This window comes from Salmo salar, chromosome ssa25, assembly GCF_905237065.1.
Source record: "Salmo salar chromosome ssa25, Ssal_v3.1, whole genome shotgun sequence".
Taxonomy (NCBI): Eukaryota; Metazoa; Chordata; class Actinopteri; order Salmoniformes; family Salmonidae; genus Salmo; species Salmo salar.
This window is the reverse complement of record NC_059466.1, coordinates 16,356,379-16,378,868: the sequence shown is the minus strand read 5'-3', so window position 1 is coordinate 16,378,868 and position 22,490 is coordinate 16,356,379. Positions and strand designations below refer to the sequence as shown.

At 42.4% G+C, this 22,490-nt stretch overlaps 2 protein-coding genes across 2 annotated transcripts; both read left to right on the top strand.

Annotated features, from left to right (window-relative positions):
* The first annotated feature begins 13,225 nt into the window (after window positions 1–13,225).
* cldn10b (claudin 10b) lies at window positions 13,226–17,986 on the top strand. Its single transcript, XM_045707821.1, has 5 exons — window positions 13,226–13,568; window positions 14,898–15,059; window positions 15,146–15,227; window positions 16,872–16,976; window positions 17,066–17,986. Exons 1-5 carry the CDS (start codon window positions 13,349–13,351, stop codon window positions 17,208–17,210), a joined length of 714 nt encoding a protein of 237 aa, XP_045563777.1. The 5' UTR covers window positions 13,226–13,348; the 3' UTR covers window positions 17,211–17,986.
* Window positions 17,987–18,645: 659 nt separating this feature from the next.
* cldn10l2 (claudin 10-like 2) lies at window positions 18,646–20,798 on the top strand. Its single transcript, XM_014172954.2, has 5 exons — window positions 18,646–19,043; window positions 19,290–19,451; window positions 19,542–19,626; window positions 19,739–19,849; window positions 20,013–20,798. Exons 1-5 carry the CDS (start codon window positions 18,812–18,814, stop codon window positions 20,209–20,211), a joined length of 789 nt encoding a protein of 262 aa, XP_014028429.1. The 5' UTR covers window positions 18,646–18,811; the 3' UTR covers window positions 20,212–20,798.
* Window positions 20,799–22,490: the final 1,692 nt, after the last annotated feature.

Below are 22,490 nucleotides of genomic sequence, written 5' to 3'. Positions count from 1 at the left end.
ACAGGTGGCTACCTAGCTAATACTTACTCACAATGATTCCTAAATCATTGCTAAGAATAATGAAAATGACTGCAGTTTCTACTGGTCATTGTTTTCAGGCTGGTTGTATTGGTGATAGCTTGGTACCAAGCTAAAGCTAGCTACCCCAGAAGTTGCAGTCGAACAAATAATACTTTATTACCAACGCGGTATTGTAAATACATCGTTCGTGGCCGGTGTTTACTTGTTTGCAGACTTTTTTTGTACAGCTTTGGCAGTGCTACTGATAGTAGTGGTGGCGTTTGGCTTGGTGACGTGTCAAATTAAAAGCTTATTTAACGCGTCAAATAGTGTTAATTGACATGGATCCTTTTTGACACGCAAAGACCCAAACGACGTCCCATACAGAGCGGAGCAGAATACAGTATGATTTGAACATGGCGCGCCTCCCTCACCGACTCCGGGCTGTCTAGATCCCACCTATCCTTTCTTTGGATTGGTGGATTTATCTCATTATTGTCATATTTTTTGGAATAATCGATGAGGGTTGTTGACGTCAACCGCCGGTATTCATTTGAGAGAGATGCTGTGCTATTTGCCTCATTGACATTGATATAATGAATAGCCATCTCGATATATAAAAAAAAAATCTCAAAGTTGCCGGGATGTCACATGTCCTATTTATATCAGTACACTTGTAACAGCTTAAGCATTTTGAAACGTATATTTGTTCACATAGACCTCACGTTGCAAATTAGCCATTACATTTTTTGTCGACCAAATTCGACACTCATTGACCGCCATACAAAAACTCCTTGCTTGGTGAGCGAAACAATGAAAAAACGCCACCTGCTGGAGGGAGACAGATGATCCGCCGAGTTGGGTCTCTCTCGTCCTCATCTTCTCTGGCCGGGTTCAACCCGGGCAGTTTAATCTAATCCCCTCCTTCTTGCTAGCTAGCCTCGAGCCACAGCCGAAGATAGTGGAATAAATGAAGATGTCCCAATGTGGACCGTTAACCATTGAAAAAGTTGTCAGGTCCGGTCTGCTTAATGTGGTGGCTCCAATGATGTATATAAACCCTGGCCATTTATTTGTTATATATATATTTTTTATTTAACCTTTATTTAACTAGGGAAGTCAGTTAAGAACAAATTCTCATTGAGTGGCTTTGAAGCCACCGGTCGGCCATATTGGCACTCCCCAGAAGGTGCAGTCCTCCATAGGAATGAATGGAATTCTACAGTATTTCAATGAAATGTTTCAAGGGCAGAATTACATGTATTTAAGTATGTTTTTGTTGTAGTGTGGACAATAACATTAGTAATCTCCAAAATGTATACTTTAAGGGAAAAAATGCATATTACGTTTTTTTGTTTGTTTAGCTCACATAATATAATTTAAAAGTATGCATTATGGTGTCTGTAATAAAATACATGTGGCAAAAAATGAATGTAGACATTAATAATATGCATTTCTACAGCATAGAAAATATTTTTCACAACAGTGGGGGAGTGACAAGATGGAGGCACGCCTTGTCCTAGAGAGATTTACAAGGTTATCAAAACGTCACGCCAGGGAAAGCCCACACGAAACACAGCTCTTATTTTAAGTGTTTCTAAAATCCGCTTTGGGAAAAATGAACAGTGGAAAAATTTTTGGAACCATTTCCCTGTTTGACCGCTAGGTTTTATGGGTATTATGACTCACACTGTGGTACTCTGCATAGCAGCTGGGTCTGGTCTGCTTAGTTCATTGACTGTATGAACCAGAAAAAAATGGGTAGTGGGATGTCTCACTTCCTCTTCCTTCTCTGCCATAGCCCATAGGGGTATACTTATTTCAAGAGATGACACTGGCTGGACTGTCCTGCTTTACCCGGCATCCTTTTTTATTGTTGATTGTGCCATATGTACCAAATCCGTTATAAGATTTTGGTGGGGTTTGTTTTAAACAACATTTGAAGTATATTAAAAACACTGTACTTCAAACTCAATGCAGACAAAAAAATATACTCAACAAAAAATATAAACGCAATATAAACGCAATTTCAAAGATTTTACTGAGTTACAGTTCATATAAGGAAATCAGTCAAATGGAAATAAATTAATTAGGCCTTATGGATTTCACATGACCGGGCAGGGGCACAGCCATGGGTGGGCAATGAAGGGCATAGGCCCACCCACTTGGGAGCCAGGCCCACCCAATGGGAAGCCTAGCCCAGCCAATCAGAAGGAGTTTTTCCCCACAAAAGGCTTTATTACGGACAGAAATACTCCTCAGCAAAATGGTCATGTTTTATTTCAGCTCATTAAACATGGGACCAACACTTAACATCTTGTGTTTATATTCTTGTTCAGTATATTTTGCAATTATATAGATTTATTATTCATAATATGTCTCCAGTATTCTTGGCTCCCTAATACTGTCTACCTCGATTACTAACCTATTCCTTGCATGCATTGTGCTTTGCATGTGCAAAAGATCAGCCAAATTGCCAAAAGTTCTCTTATGACCAGGGGCGCAACTTTGATTTTAGAAGTGGGGGGACATTATTTTATAAATTTTTTAATCCAGTCGGATGAACACTCCAAACAGCCTACCTGACCGCTCTGAGGAGTCCGCATGCTCCTAAAGCACACCGCTGCCTGGAGCAGCCTATCATCACCTTCTAGTACTTGTTTGTCTATACTGCCCTCTGCTGTTTGACAGCAGTTTTCACCAAAGTAATCCTCCCTGTCTGTGTTCTGACATTTCAACTGAACTCACCTTATCAAGATGTTGACCTTTCACCTAAAGTGCTTCACCCCAATACTATTGAGTGCAGTGAGAATGTTTTCAGTTGACACTTCAATATAGCCATATCTGGCTACCAGACCACAAAAAATGCATGAAATTAAAATTAAATGTATGCATTCACTACTGTAAGTCGCTCTGGATAAGAGCGTCTGCTAAATGACTAAAATGTAAGATGGTACCTGAAAGATCAAAACAAAGCTAATCATGTACACAATTAAATGTTGGATGTAAATATCTTATCTAAATGCAGATATGTGGAAGGTGACCAGGTTGAGAATTTCAAGTTCCTTGGTGTCCACATCACCAACAAACTAACATGGTCCAAGCACACCAAGGCAGTCATGAAGAGGGCACAACAAAACCTTTTCCCCCTCAGGAGACTGAAAAGATTTGGCATGGGTCCTCAGATCCTCAAAAGGTTCTACAGCTTCCCCATCGAGAGCATCCTGACTGGTTGCATCACTGCCTGGTATGGCAACTGCTCAGCCTCCGACCGCAAGGCACTACAAAGGGTAGTGCGTATGGCCTAGTACATCACTGGTGCCATACCAGGCAGGCCCTAAAAATTGTCAATGACTCCAGCCACCCCAGTCATAGACTGTTCTCTCTGCTACCGCACAGCACGGGGTACCGGAGCGCCAAGTCTAGGTCCAAGAGGCTTCTAAACAGCTCCAAGCCATCAGACTCCTGAACATCTAATAAAATGGCTACCCAGCATTACCCCCCCCCCCCCCCCCCATTTTCTACACTGCTGCTACTCTCTGTTTATTATCTATGCATATTCACTTTAATAACTCTACCTACATGTACATATTACCTCAATTACCTCGACTAACCGGTGCCCCCGCACATTGACCTTGTACATAGCCACACTATTGTTATTTTACTGCTGCTATTTAACCTCTACAGGATCAGTGTCCCCCCGAGGGATGGTTGAGCTAACGTAGGCTAACGTGATTAGCATGAGATTGTAAGTAACAAGAACATTTCCCAGGACATAGACATATCTGATATGGGCAGAAAGCTTAAATTCTTGTTAATCTAACAACACTGTCCAATTTACAGTAGCTATTACAGTGAAAAAATACCATGCTATTGTTTGAGGAGAGTGCACAGTTATGAACTTGAAAATGTATCAATAAACCAATTAGACACATTCGGGCAGACTTGATCCAACATTTTGAACAGAAATGCAATGGTTCATTGGATCAGTCTTTCGTGCACCCGAGTGGCGCAGCGGTCTAAGGCACTGCATCTCAGTGCTTGAGGCGTCACTACTGACACCCTGGTTTGAATCCAGACTGTATCACAACCGGCCGTAATTGGGAGTCCCAGATGGCGGCACACAATTGGCCCAGCATCATCTGAGTTTGGCCGGTGTAGGCCATCATTGTAAATAAGAATTTGTTCTTAACTGACTTGCCTAGTTAAATTAAGGTTAAATTAAATAAGTCCAAATGCACTGTTGTCATCTAGTGGCCAAAATCGAAATTGCACCTAACCTGGATTAATACATTGTGACCTTGCTCTTGCATTTCAAAGATTATGAAAAATATATATTTTACCAGATCTTATCTTTTACCAGATTCCCATCCCCCAAACATAACACTTTGTATTCAGGACAGAAAGTGAATTACTTTGCCACATTTTTTGCAGTATTACTTTAGTGCCTTGTAACAAACAGGATGCATGTTTTGGAATATTTTTATTCTGTATTGGCTTCCTTCTTTTCACTCTGTTAGATAATACATTAGTGTTGTGGAGTAACTACAATGTTGTTGATCCATCCTCAGTTATCTCCTATCACAGACATTAAACTCTAACTGTATTAAAGTCACAATTGGTCTCAAGGTGAAATCCCTAAGCGGTTTCCTTCCTCTCCGGCAACTGAGTTGGGAAGGACGCCTGTATCTTTGTAGTGACAGGGTGTACTGATACACTATCCAGTTGTATTAATAACTTCACCATGCTCAAATGGATATTCAATGTCTCCTATCAATTGGTGCCTTCTTTGCGAAGCATTGGAAAACTTCCCTGGTCTTTGTGGTTGAATCTGTTTGAAATTCACTGCTCGACTGAGGGACCTTACAGATAATTGTATGCATGGGCTACAGAGATGAGGTAGTCATTCAAATAACTAATCAAATCAAATGTTATTTGTCACAAGCACCGAGTAGACCTTACAGTGAAATGCTTACTTACCAGCCCGTAACCAACAATGTAGTTAAGAAAAATAAATAAATAAAAGTAACAAATAATTAATAAGTACCACTCTCCATATTTTCAAATCTGCTTGAAAACAGTTGTTTAGAAATGAACCACCAATTTGACAGAGCTCGTAGAATTTTTTAAAGAATAAAATGGGCAAATTTGGCACAATCCAGCTGTGAAAAGCTCTTAGAGTTACTCAGAAAGAGTCACTGCCAAGGGTGCTTCTACAAAGTATTGACTCAGGAGTGTGAATACTTACGCATTTCATTTTCAATAAATGTGTAAAAATGTCAAAAACATGCTTCACTTTGTCATTATGGGGTATTGTGTGATGGGTGAGAAAAGAAAATACATTTCATCAATTTTAAATTCAGGCTATAACACAAAATTTGGAATAAGTCAAGGGGTATGAATACTTTCTGAAGGCACTGTAGGTAGGGATAAAGTGGTTAAGCAACAGGATAATAAACAGTAACAGCAGCGTTAAGTTTGAGCCTATTCCTGGAAACATTGAACCACTGTAGTTTACATCAATTATAATTTCTAAAGTGGAAGTTGGAAAAGTTATATTTGAGTGTTTCAGTGAATGGTTTAGTTAATTTTCATTCCAATCTCCTTTGCATTAGCGTAGCCTCTCCTGTAGCTTGTCAACTATGTGTCTGTCTATCCCTGTTCTCTCCTCTCTGCACAGGCCACACAAACGCTTCACACCGCGTGGCCGCTGCCACTCTAACGTGGTGGTCCCAGCGTGCACGACCCACGTGGAGTTCCAGGTCTCCGGCAGCCTCTGGAACTGCCGGTCTGCGGCCAACAAGGCAGAGTTCATCTCAGCCTATGCTACCCTCCAGTCCCTCGACTTCTTGGCGCTGACGGAAACATGGATTACCACAGAAAACACTGCTACTCCTACTGCTCTCTCCTCGTCTGACCACGTGTTCTCGCATACCCCGAGAGCATCTGGTCAGTGGGGTGGTGGCACTGGAATCCTCATCTCTCCCAAGTGGACATTCTCTCTTTCTCCCCTGACCCATCTGTCTATCTCCTCCTTTGAATTCCATGCTGTCAGTCACTAGCCCATTCAAGCTTAACATCCTTATCATTTATCGCCCTCCAGATTCACTTGGGAGAGTTCATCAATGAGCTTGACACCTTGATAAGTTCCTTTCCTGAGGATGGCTAACCCCTCACAATTCTGGGTGACTTTATCCTCCCTACGTCTACCTTTGACTAATTTCTCTCTGCCTCCTTCTTTCCACTCCTCTCCTCTTTTGACCTCACCCTCTCACCGTCCCCCCCCCACTCACAAGGCAGGCAATACGCTTGACCTCATCTTTACTAGATGCTGTTCTTCTACTAATCTCACTGCAACTCCCTTCCAAGTCTCCAACCACTACCTTGTATCCTTTTCCCTCTCGCTCTCCTCCAACACTACTCACTCTGCCCCTACTCAGATGGTATTGCGCCGTCGCAACCTTCGCTCTCTCTCTCCTGCTCCTCTCTCCTCTTCCATCCTATCATCTCTTCCCTCTGCTCAATCCTTCTCCAACCAATCTCCTGATTCTGCCTCCTCAACCCTCCTCTCCTCCCTTTCTGCATCCTTTGACTCTCTATCCTCCCGGCCGGCTGGTCCTCCCCTCCTGCTCCGTGGCTTGACGACTCATTGCGAGCTCACAGAACAGGGCTCCGGGCAGCCGAGCGGAAATGGAGGAAAACTAGCCTCCCTGCGGACCTGGCATCTTTTCACTCCCTCCTCTACATTTTCTTCCTCTGTTTCTGCTGCTAAAGCCACTTTCTACCACTCTAAATTCCAAGCATCTGCCTCTAACCCTAGGAAGCTCTTTGCCACCTTCTCCTCCCTCCTGAATCCTCCTCCTCCTCCTCCCCCTCCCCCTCTGCAGATGACTTTGTCAACCATTTTGAAAAGAAGGTTGCGACATCCGATCCTCGTTTGTTAAGTCAAACGACACCGCTGGTCCTGCTCACATTGCCCTACCCTATGCTTTGACCTCTTTCTCCCCTCTCTCTCCAGATGAAATCTTGCGACTTGTGACGGCCGGCCGCCCAACAACCTGCCCGCTTGACCCTATCCCCTCTCTTCTCCAGACCATTTCCGGAGACCTTCTCCCTTACCTCACCTCGCTCATCAACTCATCCTTGACCGCTGGCTACGTCCCTTCCGCCTTCAAGAGAGCGAGAGTTGCACCCCTTCTCAAAAAACCTACAATCGATCCCTCCGATGTCAACAACTACAGACCAGTATCCCTTCCTTTTCTCTCCAAAACTCTTGAGCGTGCCGTCCTTGGCCAGCTTTCTTGCCATCTCTCTCAGAATGACCTTCTTGATCCAAATCAGTCAGGTTTCAAGACTGGTCATTCAACTGAGACTGCTCTTCTCTGTGTCAAGGAGGCTCTCCGCACTGCTAAAGCTAACTCTCTCTCCTCTGCTCTCATCCTTCTAGACTTATCTGCTGCCTTTGATACTGTGAACCATCAGATCCTCCTCTCCACCCTCTCCGAGTTGGGCATCTCCGGCGCGGCTCACTCTTGGATTGCGTCCTACCTGACAGGTCGCTCCTACCAGGTGGCGTGTCGAGAATCCGTCTCCGCACCACGTGCTCTCACCACTGGTGTCCCCCAGGGCTCAGTTCTAGGCCCTCTCCTATTCTTGCTATACACCAAGTCACTTGGCTCTGTCATATCCTCACATGGTCTCTCCTATCATTGCTACGCAGACGACACACAATTAATCTTCTCCTTTCCCCCTTCTGATAACCAGGTGGCGAATCGCATCTCTGCATGTCTGGCAGACATATCAGTGTGCATGACCGATCACCACCTCAAGCTGAACCTCGGAAAGACGGAGCTGCTCTTCCTCCCGGGGAAGGACTGCCCGTTCCATGATCTCGCCATCACGGTTGACAACTCCATTGTGTCCTCCCCCCAGAGTGCTAAGAGCCTTGGCGTGACCCTGGACAACACCCTGTCGTTCTCCGCTAACATCAAGGCGGTGACCCGATCCTGTAGGTTCATGCTCTACAACATTCGCAGAGTACGACCCTGCCTTACACAGGAAGCGGCGCAGGTCCTAATCCAGGCACTTGTCATCTCCCGTCTGGATTACTGCAACTCGCTGCTGGCGGGGCTCCCTGCCTGTGCCATTAAACCCCTAGAACTCATCCAGAACGCCGCAGTCCGGCTGGTGTTCAACCTTCCCAAGTTCTCTCACGTCACCCCGCTCCTCCGCACACTCCACTGGCTTCCAGTTGAAGCTCGCATCTGCTACAAGACCATGGTGCTTGCCTACGGAGCTGTGAAGGGAACGGCACCTCCGTACCTTCAGGCTCAGATCAGTCCCTACACCCGAAGAAGGGCACTGCGTTCATCCACCTCTGGCCTGCTCGCCTCCCTACCTCTGCAGAAGCACAGTTCCCGCTCAGCCCAGTCAAAACTGTTCACTGCTCTGGCACCCCAATGGTGGAACAAGCTCCCTCACGACGCCAGGACAGCGGAGTCAATCACCACCTTCCGTAGACACCTGAAACCCCACCTCTTTAAGGAATACCTGGGATAGGATAAAGTAATCCTTCTAAACCCCCCCCCAAAAAAGATATAGATGTACTATTGTAAAGTGGTTGTTCCACTGGATATCATAAGGTGAATGCACCAATTTATAAGTCGCTCTGGATACGAGCGTCTGCTAAATGACGTAAATGTAAATGTATGTGATGAGTCAAACGAGTTAGTCTAAAAACGGTTAATGCAAATAATCAATAGCTACCCGGATGAACTATTTAGCAGTCTTATGGCTTGGCGGTAGAAGCTGTTCAGGTTCTTGTTGGTTCCAGACTTAGTGCATTGATACCGCTTGCCATGCGGTAGCACAGAAAACAGTCCGACTTGGGTGGCTGGAGATTGACAATTTCTAGAGCCTTCCTTCAGCCTTTTGCAGGGGATGAGGTGTTGTCATTCCCTTTTCACGACTGTGTTGGTGGTTGTGGACCATGATAATTCTTTAGTGACGTGGACACTGAGGAACTTGACACTGTCAACCTGCTCCATTACAGACCCTTTGATGTGGATGGGGGTGTGCTCAGCCCTCTGTTTCCTGTAGTCCAAGATGAGCTCCTTTGTCTTTCTGATGTTGAGGGAGAGGTTGTTGTCCTGGCACCACACTGCAAGGTCTGACCTCCCTGTAGGCCATCTCATCGTCGTCTGTGTACAGGCCTATCACCGTCGTGTCGTCGGCAAACTTGGTGTTGGAGTTAAGCGTGGCCACGCAGTTGTGGGTGAACAGGGAGTACAGGTGGGGACTGAGGGTCATTGTGGCGGATGTGTTGTTGCCTACCCTCACCACATGGGGGTGGCCAGTCAGGAAGTCCAGGATCCAGTTGCAGAGGGAGGTGTTTAATCCCAAGGTCTTTACCTTAGTGACAAGCACTATGGTGTTGAACGCTGAGTTGTAGTCAATGAACAGCATTCTCACAGCTGTTCATTTTGTCCAGGTGGAAGTATAATATAGATTGTCTCATCTATGGATCTATTGGGGTGCTATGCAAATTGGAGAGGGTCCAGGGTGTCTGGGATGATGGTGTTGATGTGAGCCATGACCAGCCTTCCGAAGCATTTCATGGCTACAGATGTGAGTGCTACGGAGCAATAGTCATTTAGAGACTGGTTACCTTGATGTTCTTGGGCACAAGGACTATGGTGGTCTGCTTGAAACATGTAGGTATTACAGACTGGGTAAGAGAGAGGTTGAAAATGTCAGTGAAGACACTTACCAGTTGGTCAGTGCATGCTCTGAGTACGTAATCCTGGTAATCCGTCTGGCCCTGCGGCCTTGTGAATGTTAACCTGTTTTAAAGATTTTACTCACGTTGGCTACGGAGAGCGTGATCACAGTCATCCAGTACAGCTGGTGTTCTCATGCATGGTTCAGGGATGGAAGAAAGCAGCCTCGAGGAAAGCATAAACGGTATTTAGCTCATCTTGTAAACTCACATCACTGGACAGCTCGCTGCTGGGTGTCCCTTTATAATCCATGATAGTTTGAAAGCCCTGCCACATCCGACACGCATCAGAGCTAGTGTAGTATGAGTCTCTGTGGTGTCTGGATTAGTGTCCCGCTCCTTGAAAGTGGCAGCTCTATTCTTTAGTTCATTGTGGATGTTACCTGTAATCCAAAACTTCTGGTTGGGATATGTTTGTAATGCATGGTCACTGTGGGGACGACGTCGTCGTTGCACTTATTAATTAAGCCTGTGACTGATGTGGTAAACTTCTCAATGCCGTCAGATGAATCCCAGAACATATTCCAGTCTGTGCTAGCAAAACAGTCCTGTAGCTTAGCATCCGCTTCATTGGACCACTTCCGTATCAAACGAGTCACTGGTACGTCACAAATGAATCCCTTATCTGTATCAGGCCTGGTGTGCCTGTATATCACAGGTGAGTTACTACTCTCCCATCAGCAGCAGAGACTCTCCAGCAACCCAAACAGACAAAGATGATCTACACACAAACTGTGCATCTGTATTAGGCTTGCAGCAACATTCAAATGAAAGGCTCTAAACCCTTACCAACCTGAAATCCCCTTTTAAATAGAAAGGCCTATCCAATCAGATTCCTAACTCAGATTGCGCCCAGGTGTGATGAATTACTGACATAATTAGTATGCCCTTATATGGAGTTCCTGCTAGGCCCATATCTGGAGTTCCTGATAGGGCCCCAATTCAACACACATTTTCCAGGAGCCAGCTATGCCCAGATATGGAGTTTCTGTCAGGGGCCCCATTTCAACATGAATTTGACCCAATTAAGACAGTCAGCTCCTGACATTTGCATTTGGCTTAATTGAATTAATGTGATGCGTAATGTATTTTCATGATATAGCTTCCTGTTTCCTGTTCCAGACATACATTTTGGGGGGTTATTTCTGTAACACATATACATTGTATAATAGTGAGTTTATAGCCTATAATGTTTCTTTAAGGTCAAACGAAAGGTAGTTTTACCCTAATGCTGCATTCGTAAACAAGTGGGAAGTGGGAATTTACCACATACAAATGGGAGAAAATCACTTGAATGCCCTTCGAACAATACTATCTGTTGCATCTTAGCCTATGTTGCTCTGACATTGCTCATCCATATATTTATATTTATATATTCTTATTCCATTCCTTTACTTAGATTTGTGTGTATTAGGTTGTGGAATTGTTAGATATTACTTGTTAGATATTGCTGCACTGTCAGAACTAAAAGCACAAGCATTTCGCTACACGCACAATAACATCTGCTAACCATGTGTATGTGACCAATACAATTTGATTTGATTTGAACTGATAATTAATAGTGGAAAACTCGTATATCATTCCTGAGCTCCAACTTCTCCCACATGCTGACTTCTGACATCGCCTACTAAGTAAATTACCTTGTTAACAGAATTTTCGACAGTTAAATGTAACAAGAAAACATGATTTATAAAAAGCAATCTATTAATATGGTTTCTAAAATCTATCATTTGTTTACAAGCATTATAGCTGTACTTTTGGTTTATGGTTGACACAGCTTGTTAGCCATTAGCCAATCGGCATTTCTCAACGAGTTCAAAGCACGTCAGTGCATCCAACCGGTATTTACGACTTCACAACTGGTAAATTCCCACCTCCCACTTGGTTATGAACGCAGCAAGTTTATCTTTCTCTAAGCAGCAATCGTTTACTAGTAACTGGACTTTGTCACATTACTGGTTGTCTTATGGCTTACTGATTGTCCTATATATTTTTTATGTTAATATGATACTTCACTTCACTCAAAGACCAAATCTGGAGAGCACAAAAAAGACTAAAAATAAGAAAAAAGAAGCACCTTTCAAAAATGTGGCTTTTTTTAATACATAATCATCAGTTGACTTTATTCTTTCACTATGGGCCATGTCTCTTCATCTCTTCTCAGTAAATGGTATGAGGCAAGATGTCCTTAGTGTAAATCATTTCTGTGGAACACATGTCCCCTGTGTAATTTGCTTGCTTGGGGCATTTTATTTCTTCTCATTTTTTTTATCTGCTGAACCCTTTGAAGAACCCTTTTGGGCTCCAGGTAGAGCCTTTTGGGTTCGATGTAGAACCCTTTCCACAGAGGGTTTTACATGGAACCCAAAAGGGTTCTCCTATGGGGACAGCCGAAGAACCCTTTTGTAACCCTTTTTTCTAAGAGTGTTCTAATCATAAACTCGAATGTATAGCTGACAATTAAATGAAGCATATTTGGCATATGATTTATCTGTCTACAACACTCTTAGCTATGCATGACAGAGTTCTATGTGCAGAACTGATGTATTGAAGCATGATCATCTTTATAAGTCATCCATTTGTTAAATACAGGAACTAAACTAAAACTGCAATATTTAAAACACACAACTGAAACATTTGGATATCCAAGAATAATAGGCATTGTACTGTACAGTATATCATAAGTATTCACGCCCCTTAGATTTCTTCACATTTTATTGTGTTACAAAGTGGGATTAAAATTGATTTAATTGTACTTTTTTGTCGACAATCTACACAAAATAAGATTTTTTTATGTTAATGAATCCGGCCTCTTTCTAGAGCTAAGACCTGAAGATCAATGACGTCATCATGATTCGACCTTGTTTTTCTCCGAGTTCCCGGTTGTTTTGAAAGCACCATAAATCCAGAGAATGCCAGACTTTGATGACAAAATTTGCCCATGAAGGACCGCCGTGCCACCTTCCTGTTCAAGTGAGCACAACAAGGTGAGTCCAAAAATGTATTGTATGCACAGGTTGTTGTGACAGAGTCAAAAGTGGCTGTATGATGTTCTCCATGCTATATGTGATGATCCCCCTTTGAGATGCACAGGGGCTTTCAGGCTGGTTGTGCCTGTTTATGTGCCTTCATTAAGTTCTCGGACTATAAGTTCTAAATGTTCTGAATCATGTATATTCATCCTCTTGTTATGTGAGGCATCATGAAGTCATCATGAGACATTTTGACACATCAAGACTGTGTATCCACCATCTTTGACCATTTGGCACAGTTAGCTGCCATCAACTCTATCACAGTGAGTGACGTGTGTGAGGTGAGGGGGTGGAGGAAGGTAGACACCATTGGTCAGTCGATAATGAGGGCTAAACCCCTCCCTACTGAATATGAAACAGTCCCAGGACATATTAACCATCAATCCCACCATGGCCATTTAACCTGGGTTACTACTCTAGAGCCCATGCCTGGGATTGTCTTCAACAATATTCATTGGCCAGTGGACCGTCAGTCACACCGTTACTCTTTTGTCTGAAGATCTCACCAACTTCAGTAGTAAGCACTCTATTGTACACAATGAGTAACATGGTGACAGAGATTTTGGCCTTTATTCTCACCACGTCTGGCTGGGTCCTGATCTCCTCCACCATACCCACGGATTACTGGAAGGTGTCCTCTCTGGATGGCACGGTCATCACCACAGCTACCTTCTGGTCCAACCTGTGGAAGACCTGTGTCACTGATTCAACAGGAGTCTCCAACTGCAAGGACTTTCCCTCCATGCTGGCACTGGACGGTCTGCTCAAAGTTTATTTCTTGTCATTGGGAAAGTGTCTTATAGCAGCTGCTTTGCAAGCTTAAGAGGGCCTACTTGCCTACGGTGATACAATACACAGCTTTTAAACTGTAAGAGCTCCTTATTATTGTGATTTCTAATGCCCTCATTGTGTAAATGTATAGTTATTCCCATTTTTTATCCAGTTGATCAAGTGATTACATCTCAATGCATTCATTATGCATGGACTAGTTGTAAAAGCCTGTTACATGGATTGTACTCAACTTCACGGGTGCTAATGAAAGTGTAGTCTGCAGGCTAGCAGTGTTTCAGCATCTGGTCAGCGTGTCTCAGATGAGGGTCAGTGGATCTGCCACCTCAGTGTAACTGTGCCACAGTTCAATTTCAAGCTCATTACTTGGAAAGAGAAGGGCTCATTACTTGGAAAGAGAAGTGCTCAGAGCTTGCCAGTGCTAATAGATTTTGGGGGAAGGTACAATGCAAGTTTTCTCCCAGGGACAACTCATCTACCTTCAGAGATGTCAATGTTTAGCCTAACTTCATGGGAGTTGAAGGCTATAAATTAGATTTACTGGGAGCTTGGGGCTTTCTCCCATGGTTGGCTAATTTCTGGGGTTAACCACCAAGCTAGTATTTCCCTGTTAATCACATCTCAAAGGCAGCTCCAATTTCAAGACTACAAAAAAAATATGCTTTATTGTCACATACACCGGATAGGTGCAGTGAAATGTGATGTTTTACAGGATCTGCCATAGTAGTACGGCACCGCTGGAGCAAATTAAGGTTGTGCCTTGCTCAAGGACACATTGGCAAATTAGCATATCTCTTTACTAAGAAACAATTACTGGTTATGCTTACAAATTATCGTTTATTCATACTGAACCAATTTGTTGCTTGCACAGTTAGCCGAGCAAATGAAAAGCGAAGTCTAAGCAAGCCTAAATATCTTACATTGAGTGATAATTCACTTAAAATGTTTTTTTTTTTTACTACCAAGCTACAATATTGGCAAGATATTTTACCTTAATAAGACAATTAAGGTAAAATATCTTGAAATAAGATAAATTAAATGAATTAAGCCTTTTATAGGTTAAAATAAGCACAATTATTAAAATTAGCAAAATGATCTGTCAATGATAATTTAGCTTTCACTTTTTGCTGTGTGGTAATCATGCATGGTATGTTGGTGTAATGTGGCTGGGGGACATTTAGCTATTGAGAACGCTTCAACTATGCTTATAACAACAGCTAACCATGCATCAAATCAAGAAGCATGGCCTAAAGGTATGTGTAACAGATGTCTGACGTGGTCCACGCTTGTTCTTCCAGGCTACATCCAGGCCTGCCGGGGTCTGATGATCACTGCTGTATGTTTGGGCTTCTTTGGTGCTGTCTTCGCCTTGGTCGGAATGAAGTGCACCAAGATTGGGGGATCAGACCAAAGCAAAGCCAGGACAGCTTGCATTGCCGGGGTCAATTTTATACTCAGCGGTAACTATCATGTCACAGCCATTGATGGACAATACTGGCGTAGTTTACCAAGTCTGCAGCGCTGAACGTTCTTTTCTTCTCTGCAGGTCTCTGCTCGTTGTCTGCATGCTCCCTGTATGCACACAGGATAACATCTGAGTTTTTTAACCCCATGTTTGTCGCTCAGAAGTGAGTAACTCATTTGATGTATAGGATCAGACATACAGTGCCTTGCAAAAGTATTCACCCCCTTGGCGTTTTTCCTATTTTGTTGCATTACAACCTGTAATTTAAATTGATTTTTATTTGGATTTCATGTAATGGATATACACAAAATAGTCCAAATTGGTGAAGTGAAATGGAAAAAAATAAATTATATGTAAAAAAAAAATGAAAAAGTGGTCCGTGCATATGAAGCCCCTAAATAAGATCTGGTACAACCAATTACCTTCAGAAGTCACATAATTAGTTAAATAAGTCCGCCTGTGTCCAATCTAAGTGTCACATGATCTGGCACATGATCTCAGTATATATACACCTGTTCTGAAAGACCCCAACGTCTGCAACACCACCAAGCAAGGGGCACCACCACACAAGGGGCACCACCAAGCAAGGGGCACCACCAAGCAAGGGGCACCATGAAGACCAAGGAGCTCTCCAAACAGGTCAGGGACAAAGATGTGGACAAGTACAGATCAGGGTTGGGTTATAAAAAAATATCCAAAATGTTGAACATCCCACGGAGCACCATTAAATCCATTATTAAAAATTGAAAGAATATGGCACCACAACAAACCTGCCAAGGAGGGCTGCTCATGGACCAGGCAAGGAGGGCATTAATCAGAGGCAACAAAGAGACCAAAGATAACCCTGAAGGAGCTGCAAAGCTCCACAGCGGAGATTGGAGTATCTGTCCATATGACCACTTTAAGCCGTACACTCCACAGAGCTGGGCTTTACGGAAGAGTGGCCAGATAAAAGCCATTGCTTAAAGAAAAAAAAATAAGCAAACATGTTTGGTGTTCGCTAAAAGGCATGTGGGAGACTCCCCAAACATATGGAAGAAGGTACTCTGGTCAGATGAGACTAAAATTGAGCTTTTTGGCCATCAAGGAAAACGCTATGTGGGGATGTTTTTCATCGGCAGGGACTGGGAAACTGGTCAGAATTGAAGGAATGATGGCTGGCGCTAAATACAGGGATATTCTTGCGGGAAACCTGTTTCAGTCTTCCAGAGATTTGAGACTGGGACGGAGGTTCACCTTCCAGCAGGACAATGACCCTAAGCATACTGCTGAAGCAACACTCGAGTGGTTTAAGGGGAAACATTTAAATGTCTTGGAATGGCCTAGTCAAAGCCCAGAACTCAATCCAATTGAGAATCTGTTGTATGACTTAAAGGGAACCCATCAAACTTGAAGGAGCTGGAGCAGTTTTGCCTTGAAGAATGGGCAAAAATCCCAGTGGCTAGACGTGCCAAGCTTATAGAGACATACCCCAAGAGACTTGCAGCTGTAATTGCTGCAAAAGGTGGCTATACAAAGTATTGACTTTTTTTGGGGGGGGGGTGAATAGTTATGCACGCTCAAGTTCTGTTTTTTGTCTTATTTCTTGTTTGTTTCACCCCAAAAATATTTTGCATTTTCAAAGGCATGATACAACCCCCCCCCCAATTGTTTTTTATTAATTCCAGGTTGAAAGGCAACAAATAGGAAAAATGCCAAGGGGGGTGAATACTTTCGCAAGCTACTGTACAGCAGTGACCCACAGGATCATGGATGAAGTAATGCTGCTTGTTAATTAACTAGTCTCCTTTGTTCCCCTGTTTTCCAGGTATGAACTGGGGGTTGCCTTGTTCATTGGCTGGGCAGGATCTATCCTTTGTATTCTGGGAGGGGTGATACTCTGCTTCTCAATAGCAGATAGTTCCACTACAAGGTAAGTCATAAAGTTCAATAATATGTAATGATATTTGGTAAATTACATGATTGGTTTACTTAACCTTTTTCTCTCTCCTCTCCCTCTAGTCACACAGGCTATGCCTACAGAGGAGCTGAATCTAATGTTTCTTCTCACCCTAGAGGGCATACACAGCCCATGAGCCAGAGGCCTCCACCAGAGTACAGTAGCTCTTCTAGAGTACAGCACTTTGATAAGAATGCCTATGTATAAGGAATGATAGGACAAATGCAGAACCTGAACAGCGGCATGGTCTCAAGAGGCCGATTTACTGCCATACCAGTTAAAAGGAGGAGAAAGAATGTGCTAAATGACTGGCTGGCCCATTGTGTCACAAATGATGATAGATCAGAAAGAGATCACTTTATATTGGAGTTGATCCCCCTGTTCACCTATTTATGATAGCACTAATTTCTATGCTGAGCCCAATGGAAATCAGAGCCTTTTTGAGTTCATAAGAGATTGGCTGAGATTTTTGGCTTTGATATTTACTTTATAATAATATGTGAGCCTTCTGGTAGACCTATGCTGCGAATCGAAATAGTGTCAATAATAACCCCTTTTCTGTACAATTGTTGAGTTTTTAAAAAATGTTTTGATAATTGTTTGACATTAAAGCGAGGATGTGAACTGTTATATTTTGTCACGTCTTGACCAGTGAAAAGGGTCATTTTGCCATAGTAGTATGGTCAGGGCGTGGCAGGGGGGTTGTTTTGTGTGTTTTGGTGTTTGTTAGTTTCTAGGGGAATGTGTTCTAGTTTTCATTTTCTATGTTTCGTTTTCCAGGTTTGGCCGAGTATGGTTTCCAATCAGAGGCAGGTGTCTTTCGTTGTCTCTGATTGGAAGCCATACTTAGGCAGCCTGTTATCCTTTGGGTTTTGTGGGTGGTTATTTTCTGTTTAGTTGTTTTACCTGACGGAACTGTTGGTCGTTGTTATTTTGCTGTTTAAGTGCTTTCATTCATAAAATAAATTAAGATGAGCACTCAACACGCTGCGCCTTGGTCTAATCCTTTCGACGCCTGTGACATATTGTCTTGTGTTGCCTGTCTCTTTAACTGTTAGACACACATTAAAATGCTGTTCATCTTTAATGACATTCAAAACTATGTTTAACATGGAAAACATCATGTTTCTAACCTACCATTGACATAACCATAAACTACAGCCTGTTCTACAATCAAAATATCTTTGCAGTTACTTTTGGAAAAGTGTTATCCATTTACAGTACCTCTTGTATATTTTAATAACTCATTATTTACAGTCCTATTTCAACTGGCATCTAGTTCAGAAAATCCTAAACAACTTGTATTTAGCCTATTATAAAATCATGTGTTTTGTGCTTGTTTCAAATATTCCTCTCTCCCTAAAATGTGTCATTACTATGCCATTACAATAGTTCAAAGTGAATTCCTACCACTAAATATAGAAAGTCTAAAATATAAGTTGTTTCAGAATGTTACATATTAAATAAACTGATTAAAACAAAGGGTTTACCAGCATGGCTCAAATGAAACACTTGCCCTTTGTGATGTGATTCATTTCAAGTTGGACCCACACTCCTTCTGTTTACAGTAAACAGCTTCCATCATGGCTTCGACAACAGAGTCCACATCAGCACTCTCTTATACACACACACCATGTCATCCAGTCCAGAGAGACGTGTTATCACCTACTGAAACAAGACAACAAGCACCAACATCCTGCAGCAGTCCCGGCATCACGTGTGTCCTGAGTCTCGATCCCTCACGCGCACCTCTTCACGAGTGCCTAGGAGCAGTAGGTTAGCACACCCATCCTTTCTCATCTGGAACCATGAGGAAAAGGCTGATCCAGGTTTCTGGTTTCCTGATCTCAACGCTGGGATGGCTTTTTGTACTTTGTACTATGGCGATGGATTACTGGAGGATCACCCAGATAGGTGGCCAGGGAGGTTCATTCATTATCAAGGTGGCCTGGTACTGGTCCAACCTGTGGCAGGACTGCTTCACAGACTCGACAGCAGTCACTAACTGCAGAGACTTCCCTGTGCTGTGGTCTGTCAAACGTAAGAATATTGTTCAAACATCTGACTTAAGGGTTTCTGGTATATTACATTGTAGGATCTCTGCAAATTGATCACCATCCTGTTGCATAATTTCATACTCAAACATCACTTTGAATTCTTGAGAGCTTGCAGTTCTTTTCTAATGGAAAGAGCAACAACAAAAACTTTGTGCTGATCGATGATATGTTGACTCATATCTTCTTCTCCTTTTAATTTTTTTAATATATATATATATTTTTTTTACAGCTATCGTCCAGGGAGTGAGAGGCCTGCTGATGTGTGGACTAACCCTTGGGTTTTTTGGTGCAATATTTTGCTTTGTTGGCATGGAGTGCACTTATATTGGAGGAGGGGGAAAAAACAAGGATATGCTTTTGTTCGCTGGATCCGTATTTCACTTTGTCGGTGGTAAGTACTGTCCATGGTATGTTAATTTCTCCAGATGACTTATTTTTTCCCATCAACATTTCCTAGTATGACTGAAACCTCTTCACACAGGTGTGTCAGACTTAGCTGCATACTGCTTATACATCAACAAAGTCGCAAGGACAACTTTCACTCAATCTTCTCCAGGAATCCTAAAGTAAGATTAGTATTTCAAATGGCTACAATAATCTGTTTGAAATTAAAAATACAAATTAACAGCTGCACATGTTAGTAACTGTACTGATGTATGCTTTCTACTATTTTCTAAGGTATGACTTAGGACCTCCCATTTTTATTGGATTGGTTGGGTCTTTTTGCATCCTCTTAGGGGCCATTCTCTATGCTGTGACTGTGTACAAAGTCCTATTCCCTAAAGCAACGTAAGAAAAATGTTTTGAACAAGCCATTTCATCAGAATGATAGATATTCATTATATCTCTGAACAGTAAGATCCCATCATTCTAGTATGCCATCATTGTATTGCCTTCATTGAATAATGAGAACAATGAGAACTATGCTTTATTGTGTGTCTCATTATTTCAGAGTGGTGCTCGCCCATGGTGGTCCTGGAACACGAACATACATGGCCTCTCGGGCCGAAGACAGAACCCTCTACACTGGATACTACAGACCACCCAGACAGTACAGATCCTACGGCTCAGGGATATCCAGCAGCTCTAAACTCACTAGGATCTCCCAGATAACACCTGAGAAACTGTCAGACAGAGATGCTTTTGTGTAGTGGCATTGGCTACAGTACTAGTTCCAGACAATGTGTTTGTAAATACCATTAAGATGAAGTCTATTAAGGAAATTGTGAACATTGTTTTTTCCCAGCTACATTATTTGATCTAGTCTTTTCAGGTCAATTTTAATTTGATCACTCTGTTGTTGCAGATAATTTTCCTGCACAGAAGAAAATGCTAATTCGAGTGTATTTGAGGTTTTAAAAGGCTTCTAAAGTTTGTAATTTCCATGTTAAAATGTCAGATTTGCTTTATCATAACAAAAAAATGTATCAACACCGACAAAAAAGTCCATTAATTATAATCCACATAAAAATTCACATTTCCTGTCCCTGCAGGATTATTTTCCTGCTGTTTAACTGGTCAAATGAAGATAGTATTGCTATGTATTGTATTGCTATGCCATAGGTTTTAATTTACAAATCTGCCACATACTGTTACGCTTATCTGTTTTCTGTCGGTATGATTGATATACCCAGAAAAGATGAGATCCTGTGAAAGTATGACATGAGAAGGATCTTTGTACGCAATTATGATATGTATTGATATTTTTATGAATATAAATACAACTTTGGATATGCAATAGAAATAATGGAGTGATTATTGCAGATACAGCAGTCAACTTACTATTTCGTAAAACCTCTAGTGCAGACTTAAACCTATAAGGAAAATCATGGCAAAGTCATAACACGAACACGACTTGTGTTTTTAGGCCTACACGAAACTAACTTAATGTTGGTAGAATCCTGGATATTATACCAATAACAAACATGGCATGCCCTCATGGAGAGAAAAGTCAGCGGTCAGCATACACCTTGCCTCTTTTTCCATCAGTTTGGAGCAAGGAGGTGTGATGATATACACAAAGACACGCTCTCAATGCGTTGAGGAGGGGCGGGGGTGGTGGAAGAAGGTGAGCCTTCCTTCTCCCTATAGCTCACAGTTCTCCTCAGTTTGAGTTCTGAAAGGGACAGCAACAGCTCAACTGCCATTACTTGGCTTTCTCCCTCTGTCTGGTGTCTGGTGCATACAGAGAGGCCGCAATCAACTACAGGACAGTAGCAATGTACATGGAGATTGGCTGCTTAGTGCTCTGTGTGAGTGGATGGATCCTGGTCTGCTCTACAATGCCACTGAGATCTGGACCTGGTCTGAGGTAGACAGCATCGTTCTGACCACTTCAAATTACTTCTCCAATCTCTGGAAGGATTGCACTTCTGATTCAACAGGAGTATCCAACTGCAAGGGTATCCCATCAATGTTCGCATTGAACTGTAAGTGAACAATTAAAGTGGATGAAGGAGTCTTTTTTTTTTATTACAACAGCATGTCAAAATAATAAAACTGCATTAGGTTCTTTGAGAGGTAAGAGGAAAATGTACTCCGGTATCTTAATGCTGTACAACAATGGATGAGGTATTGTGCAGTAGGGAATTGAAAGGTTTGTGACTAAACCATGGTCTCTTTGTTCCTCCTGGACAGGGGGCATCCATATGCACCGGGCTCTGATCATCACCTCTATTATCTTGGGATTCTGAGATAGGAGGATCTTCTGCCCTAAGATAGGAGGATCTGAGGTTACAAACGCAAGTGGGACTTTTGATGGAGGGTTTAACTATCTTGTGTCTGGTAAACATTTTATTTTTGTTGATGTGGTTATTCTGATCATTGGGTTCCTGGGTGAACTTGAACAGTCGAGTTGTCTTGTTTCAGGGTTGTGTTCCATGACTACATTCTCTTATTATGGAAACAAAGTAAGAGCACAATTTCAGGATCTCAATTTCAGGGCACAAAAGTTAGTAAATATCTATCAATTCTATGTAGATCCAATACTTAAACAGGGGTTTAGATTTGAATTCAGTAATATATGAAAGCATGTCACAGCTATTATGGTATAAGGGAGGGACATGGAGCTGTAAACAATGAAAATGCATGACACACCTTCATGGTATTTTTTTAAATCAGATACTAATAGGTAAAGAAATCGAAGTAGTTTTTTCCATTGGATGTGGAGGCTTGAACCTACTGGTCGTTGGGGGCCTAATTTGCAGTTTCTTTGCACAGAAGGAAGGGTGTCAATCAAGGTGTGTTTTATATACATTAGATTTTTATTTGAAATTACATGCTCTAGATTTCAAATCATGTGCCTAATTAGGGTATCTAATGATGGTTCCATCTCCAATCCAACCTTCACAGATCAAAGAACAAACGCATGCCTGTCTACAAGTTCCCTGATAACTACATGGCACCTCCATCTAAACAGAGGTACCTACCA

Coding starts and splice junctions, on each gene's coding strand:
- cldn10b (XM_045707821.1), top strand. CDS start 13,349: ATGAGTAACATGGTGACAGAGATTTTGGCCTTTATTCTCACCACGTCT. Junction 15,060..15,145: donor GGTCAATTTTATACTCAGCG/GTAACTATCATG, acceptor TCTTCTCTGCAG/GTCTCTGCTCGTTGTCTGCA. Junction 16,977..17,065: donor GCAGATAGTTCCACTACAAG/GTAAGTCATAAA, acceptor CTCTCCCTCTAG/TCACACAGGCTATGCCTACA.
- cldn10l2 (XM_014172954.2), top strand. CDS start 18,812: ATGAGGAAAAGGCTGATCCAGGTTTCTGGTTTCCTGATCTCAACGCTG. Junction 19,044..19,289: donor TGTGCTGTGGTCTGTCAAAC/GTAAGAATATTG, acceptor TTTTTTTTACAG/CTATCGTCCAGGGAGTGAGA. Junction 19,627..19,738: donor TCTTCTCCAGGAATCCTAAA/GTAAGATTAGTA, acceptor CTATTTTCTAAG/GTATGACTTAGGACCTCCCA.